Source organism: Chrysemys picta, chromosome 10 (assembly GCF_011386835.1).
Source record: "Chrysemys picta bellii isolate R12L10 chromosome 10, ASM1138683v2, whole genome shotgun sequence".
NCBI lineage: Eukaryota > Metazoa > Chordata > Testudines > Emydidae > Chrysemys > Chrysemys picta.
Window position 1 is genome coordinate 1,124,728 of NC_088800.1, and position 6,657 is coordinate 1,131,384.

General features: G+C 60.4%; 1 protein-coding gene across 1 annotated transcript; it reads left to right on the forward strand.

Moving 5' to 3' along the window:
* Nucleotides 1–355: 355 nt before the first annotated feature.
* LOC101934907 (arpin) lies at nt 356–5,766 on the forward strand. Its single transcript, XM_005300661.4, has 6 exons — nt 356–508; nt 1,275–1,350; nt 2,331–2,463; nt 3,117–3,323; nt 3,755–3,918; nt 5,095–5,766. The coding sequence occupies exons 1-6, from the start codon at nt 417–419 to the stop codon at nt 5,101–5,103; spliced, it is 681 nt and encodes a 226-aa protein (XP_005300718.1). The 5' UTR covers nt 356–416; the 3' UTR covers nt 5,104–5,766.
* The last annotated feature ends 891 nt before the right edge of the window (nt 5,767–6,657 follow it).

The window sequence follows — 6,657 nt, forward strand, 5'->3', positions numbered from 1 at the left end:
GACCCGCCCCTCCTGTAGCCTCTCCCTCGCTAGCCCCGCCCATGTCCAGGGCTAGCCCCGCCCCGATGTAGACTGTCCCTCGATAGCCCCTCCCGCGCTAAGCCCCGCCCTAGACCCTCCTGTTCCAGCTCCGCCCCAACGCTCATGTAGCCCCGCCCATGTCCAGCGCTCCGGCTGCTTCTTCTGTGGCCCCGCCCATCTCCCGGCCTCTCCGGCGTTCGCCCCGCCCCTCTTCCTGCCTCTCCCGCACTAGCCCCGCCCCTAGGGACTCCTGTTCCAGCCCCGCCCCTCTTCCTGCCTCTCCCGCACTAGCCCCGCCCCTAGGGACTCCTGTTCCAGCCCCGCCCATGTCTTGAGGCCCCGCCCCTCTTCCTGCCCCTCCGGCGCTCGCCCCGCCCCGCGCCAGACGCGCCGCCATGAGCCGCCCGTGTGAGGAGCGCGGCCTGCGCGCCCGGCCGGTGCACAGCGAGCGGCTGCCCGGGCGCTGGGACCCGCCCGCCCTGCAGGGGTACGGGAGCCCCCGCGCCGCCGGGGGCGGGGCCTGGCGCGGGCCCCGTGACCCCCCCCCCCCCCGAGCCCGGCGCGGGGCAGCCAGTCCGCGGGCCCCGCCCCCTCCGCCCCGCGCTCCCGGTGCCGCGCGGGCCCAGCCCTGGGGAGCCCCGCCATGCGGACCCAGTGCGGGCTGGGCGGGGAGATCCGAACCGGGCTGGCCCGGGGGCGGGGCGGGGAAGGCTCGTTGGAAAAGCCTCTTTCCTTGTCCCGTACTAGGTAGCCCACTGGATGGACTGGAATGAAGTGCTCTGTAACCTGCGGAACTCACTGCTGCCGGGTGCTAGTGAGGCCAATGCTGTGTGGCGCTTTGTAAAGTCGAGCGGGATCTTTACGTTTTATTTTTAAGACTTAAGAACAGCATCTGTAGTGACACTGAGTGGGATCAAAGCTACTGGCACCTCTCAGTCCTTATTAGGGTGTCCAGACAGCAAATGTGAAAAATCAGGACAGTGGGTGGGGGGTAATAGGAGCCTATACAAGAAAAAGACCCAAAATCGGGACTGTCCCTATAAAATCAGGACATCTGGTCACCCTTATCCAACATCAAGGCTTGAGCTGACCAGCTGCTGGGTTCAGGAGAAAGATGTCCTGCCGATGGGGTGGTTTTGTTTTTGTCTGAAGCACCTGGTTCTGGCCACTGCCTGAGACGGGGACATGGGACTAGATGGCTGTCCTGGTGGCACGGACTGTGTGTGATTGGTCCCTTCCCCTCCCATCTGCAGTGGGAATGGCGTGATTCTGGAGGGAGAGCTTCTTGATGTCTCTCGTCACCTCATCATGGATATTAACGGCAGGAAGGTGAGCAAGGTGCCTTGCCCCGGGCTTCCCCTGGGGAGGAAGAGGCGCAGAATAGGTGCCGGGGGTGGGGGGACTCAGAAATAAATGACCATAATCTGTCTAGAGCTTGATACAGAGAGGGCAGCAGCAGCAGACTTCCCCCAAGCAGGGCACAGAGGGGGCACATGAGCCAGTCCCGGGAGAGCCTCCCACTAACAACGATACTGCGCACTGGCATTTTTCTCCATATTTCTCAAAGTGCTTCCCACAGATGTGTTAGGATCATCATAGCCATTTCCCAGCTGGGGAAATTGAGGCACAGAGATGGGCATTGACTCTCCTGTGGCCACCCAGGGAGTCACGGGCAGATCTCCTGTGCTGTATCCACTGGGCTGTGCTGCTGGTCATGCATTGCATAGGCCTCTGTCTGTCTGTCCCTCTTTCTGCGCATCTCCTGCTTTTACTGATGCCTTCCTTCAGGCACTAGGATTAGGGTTCCTGCTTCAGATGTTTGGCAGTCCAGCAGAGCATCTGATGCAGGTGCCCGTCTCAGGAGGCGGCGAGGCGGAGTGGGGTACCTCCTCAGAGATGGGCTGGCACCGCGCTAACGGTCTTCCAGAGCATTGTGCTGACCGCCTCCCTTGAAAGGACTCTCCCTGGGATTGGCCTTGTGTTGCAGTGAGCAGGTCCCAGCTGTGTGTGGGGCTCTGTAGGCTGGGCACTTGGCATGTCAGTTTCTGCAGCTGACCTGCAGCCTGGAGTAGGGCTGCGTAGTGGTGGCTTTGCTGGTCTATGTCCTGCTACTGTTGTATGCACTGATGCTGTCTCCGGTTCACCCCCTTGCAGCAGGTGGGATAGGGAATGCCGTTACTCTGGCTGTCATCTCCCTGGGGCTGGCCGGCAGTCTGCCGGGCGTGGGCTGCAGGCCACTGGAGCAGGGGGACAGGGAGCTGGTGACCTGCTGTCCGGCTGTGAGTATCTCCGGTTCCTCCCTGCTGCAGGAGCGATACTATGTGCTGTACATTAGGCCCAGCCAGGCCCATCGGCGCAAGTTTGATGCCAAGGGAAATGAGAGAGAGCCCAACTTCAGCGACACCAGGAAGGTGAACACCGGCTTCCTCATGTCCTCCTTCAGTAGGTATTGGCAGGAGTCCTCCTGTGGCTCCGTCCCTCCCTGCCCTCCCCAGCAGTAGCACAGAATCCATCCTGCGCACGTTCAGCTCAGCCGCCTTTCCGGTTTTCTCACCCCCGAGGAGGGGGCAGGCTCAGGGACTCTTGTACCTGGGGTCGGGGAATTGTCCTCGACCTCCTTCCCTCTCCTGCCCAGCGGTTGCCATCTTGCCCATGCCCCCTGCCCCTGACAGTGGCTGGTTTCCCCTCAACTGGAAGTGGAGGCCAATGCTCCCCTTTGAATTGGGCTGGGGGGAGGGCGTGCCGCTCTCTTCAGCCTCTTGGAGGTGTGAAATACCACTGGCTTTGAGCCCAGCCCGACCCTGATCTCTCCCATCTGGAGAGTCCTTTACTCATCCTGGTCCATAGAGCCAGGCTGGAGAGGCTCTGTGTTACAAATGTCTTGGCACTTTAAGGCACACGTGAGCTAGGGGTCTTGGTGTCAGGATCCTTGGGACCAGTGACCAGAATCAGAGCCCACTCCTTCCTCCCCCGGGAATTCAGACTCATGGGCATCGCTTGCACAGCTCCCCTGCTGGGATCCATCCCTTCCCCTGCGCTGGGTCTCCGAGTGCTGGGCGTTTCACGTATGCTGGCATTTGCTTTGCCTGTGGCAGAAGTGGAAGCCAAAGGCGATACGGACAGGCTGTCCCCCGAGGAGCTGAAGGGGCTGGTGACTAAGCCGGAGCTGCTGAGTGTGACCGAGCGCCACACCCCCAGCCAGGCTGTGGCCTTCTGGCTGCTGGAGACGGAGCTGGAGAAGATGGAGTTGGAGCTGGGAGCAGAGATCCGTCTGAAAACCCGGGGTGACAGCCCCTTCATATGTGAGTGGCCCCCTCCCCCGGGCTGGGCTCTTCATGCACCTGCTCCCCAGCGCGGCACTGGGTCGTTGCTCTTGGCTTTGGGGCACCATCCTCCAGCTGCCTCCTGCCTGTTCGTTACTGGTGTTAACGGGGATGGAGGCGCTGCTGCCCTGTGTTGGGATTGTAGCCCTTTGGGTGTGTTCTGAGGCCTTAACCCAGGTCCCCCGGGAGCTAGAGCAGATGTAGTGGCACCAGCACATGCCCTAGGCATTCCCCAGCTTACCCAGGAACCTGGATTCCTGCCTTGTTTCTTCTCTGCCGGCTTCACCACGGAGACAGCTCATCACCTTCCATTTCCATGGCTTACAGGCCAGTTGGGAAACTGCTTCCGCCAACACCCCTGTCCCCTCAGCCCACACTTCTGCTCCATATAGCTCCTTTCTCCCTCTCAGTCTCTCTAGCCAAGCTGCATGCAGGGACAGTGACCAAGTGTAACTTTGTTGGCGACGCACAGGCTGGGGCTTCCTGGACTGACAACATCATGGCTAACAGACCTCAAGGAGGGCCAGCCCCCGAGCCCAGGGGACAAGGGGACGGCGCAGAGGAGGATGAATGGGTAGGTGGAAATACTTCCTCCCATTCCGGTTGAAGTGGGGAAGCAGGATCACAGGGAGGGATTAATCATCCGGGAAGTTCCTCTCTGAGCAAGGTCCAGCCGCTCAGGTGGGAGAGGCTGGGATTGCAGTCCTGGGGGCTGACTCCTCTAGGGGTATGGCCAGGTACCAGCCTGGTGGGCTGCCCCATAGCAACGTGCCCTGGAGAGGGGTGGGCAGCTCTCCTGAGAGCACCGTCCTGCTAGGGCCATATTGAGTACACCAGCTCATCTTACAGAGGCCACTGATCAGCTGTCTGAGTGGGAGATCTCAGTGAAAGTGTGAAAGGCTCCATCCCCTGGGAGGCAGCCGGTCCCCTTGCCTGCGAGAGCTGCGTATTCCGTCCCTGTCCCAGGCTCCCTCCTCCAGGGCACACACAGGGGCTCTGTGCTGGCAGTGCCCATCCTCTGCAGTCTGCTCTGGGGACAGACCACAGGATGTACCAGCTGTCCCTGAGCTCCCCCTGTCCCGTGCAGAAAAGGTAGCCAGCCATGGGGCTGTGCAGTCCCTACAGTGCTTCAGCAGCTGCTGCTTGGATTGCAAGAAGTGGGGACAAACGGCCAGGCTGGGTCAGAGCATGGGCCCAGGTAGCCCAGGGTCCTGTCTCTGGCAGTGGCCAGTGCCAGCTGTGTTGGGGGGAGTGAACAGAACAGGCCAATAGTGATCCAACCCCGTCATCTACTCCCAGATTCTGGCAGTCAGAGGTCTATGGACACCCAGAGCACGGGGCTTTTTGACATCTGCACACCTGTATTCTGGGAGAGGGCTTCTGTCCTTTACAGCCAATGCTGTGCTTATTCCTGTACAATGCCCCTGCTCCAAGGAGCACCCATCTCGATTCCTGACTCGTACTTTGTTGTGTTTGTGGCTTTTCCACTTCTCCGTTTCTTCGGCCTGTTATCTGATGCTGCTTCTTGGACACGCCAGCTCTGTGGCTACACGGCTCCCTCCTGCTAGTCCGTGATGAGGCCAGCAGTGGGCGCTGCACCACCAGCCAAACCCACACTGCTCTTGCCTTTCCCTCCTCCCTTGGCTCGCTGAGCCCATCCCCTCTCCTGGAGACCCAGCATGGCTGCTGGGTTCTGAGCCCAGCCCGGATTCTCTTTCGCCCTGACTGGCTCTATTGGCTTTTCCCTTAGGATGACTGAGAGCCGAGGGACCTTCTCCACTGAGGCAGCCGCCGCTGTGTACAGTAACTTCTGTTCTCCTTGCTTTTGACTCCACGGCACCAGGGAGGGGGCAGAGCCTGGCTGGGGGGATTTGCACCCCTGGGTTGTTCAGGATGCAGTTTGCACTGGGCCAGCCCTGAGGAAGAGGTCTCCATGCCCAGCTGGCCTCTGTATGTTTTGCAGTGTTTGTCCGCCGAGGCCTTTGGGGTCCACGTGACTCTGCCCTGAGTTCCAAGAATCCCTGTCCCTCCTCCCCACCTGCCTCCTGCTTTGGGCAGAGGCTGTGGCACAAATGCCCAAGCTCATGCTTCCCTTTGAAATGGATGGACTGCTCAGAGCAGGCAGCTCGGGCTTTTCCTGGCTGCTGTGAGCCGCAGGGGGAAGGTTGGCACTGCCCCTTTGCTTAGTGCACCCTGCCCAGCCGCTGCCCCTGAGAAATCCCACTCAGTACGGGTGGATAAGGCCTGTCGGGCCCAGCCAGTCCATCTCCCTTGGCCATGGAGTCCTGCTCCTTATGGGACACTAACCCATGTATGCTGCCGATTGGAAATGTCCCAAGCTGTGTGCACGAGCCATACTCTTAACACCCTGCCTGTGTATTTATGAGCAGTGGTTTTTTAATTAATAAATCTCTCAAACCTACACCAGAAGCGTGAGACTGATATTCTCAAAGCCTCCCCAGCCCTCTGCCCAGGGAGAACCGGCTCTTGTATCTTTTCCAAATACCGGCCTCTTCGTTTTGTCTGTAACCTAAAAAAGAAGAAACTTTCAGGGGCAAGTAATACAAGCATCTCTGGCTGGCTGGGAAGAGAGGGTGGTTCTGTGGGGAACTTCCTTAGTTGCTGGCTTAAAAGGAACTGCCCTTAATTCCGTACCCTGTGCATGGGTAGAAAGGGCACGTTTTGTACACGGCCCACCTGGGCTGCCTGCTTTCCAGCGGGGATCTCTCACTGAGGCACTAGAGATGTACTGTCAATTGAAAGGAAGCGTGTGTCTGCAACACAAGGCTGCCTGGCCCAAGGTGTGAACGGGGAAGCAGGGGCGAAAGCCCTTCTGGGGAAGTGCCTCGGGCTGATTTCCCACTTGTGGGCTGTCTCTAGCGATGATGGCGCCTGCGGGGCAGCCGCCCACCTCAGGAATACGGGGTGGGGGGGGCCTCCGCTTTCCCCAGCACGGAGTGCTGCTAGTCTGCTCCATGCAGAGTTCTAGGACAATGCCACGTCTGCTTGCCTGCCCGGGCCAGTCCTGCCCAGCAGTGCCATGGGGTACAATGAGGCGGGGCGTGGGAGTGGCAATCGCACACCCAAGGTTAGGCCTGTTTCCTCCCTAAGGTGTGTGACACTCCTACCAGCTCCTGGCTCAGCCAGGGTGTGTCCCCCCCCCCACTGGCAGGGCCCTGACCCCAGCAGCGCTGGGCAGTGTCCACTGGCCCTGGCTGCTCACCGTGTGTGTCCCCCGCTAGCAGGGCCCGTGGATCCCCACATCCCGCGTACGCCTCCACGGCCACTGGCCTCCACCACCCTCAGCGTGGGA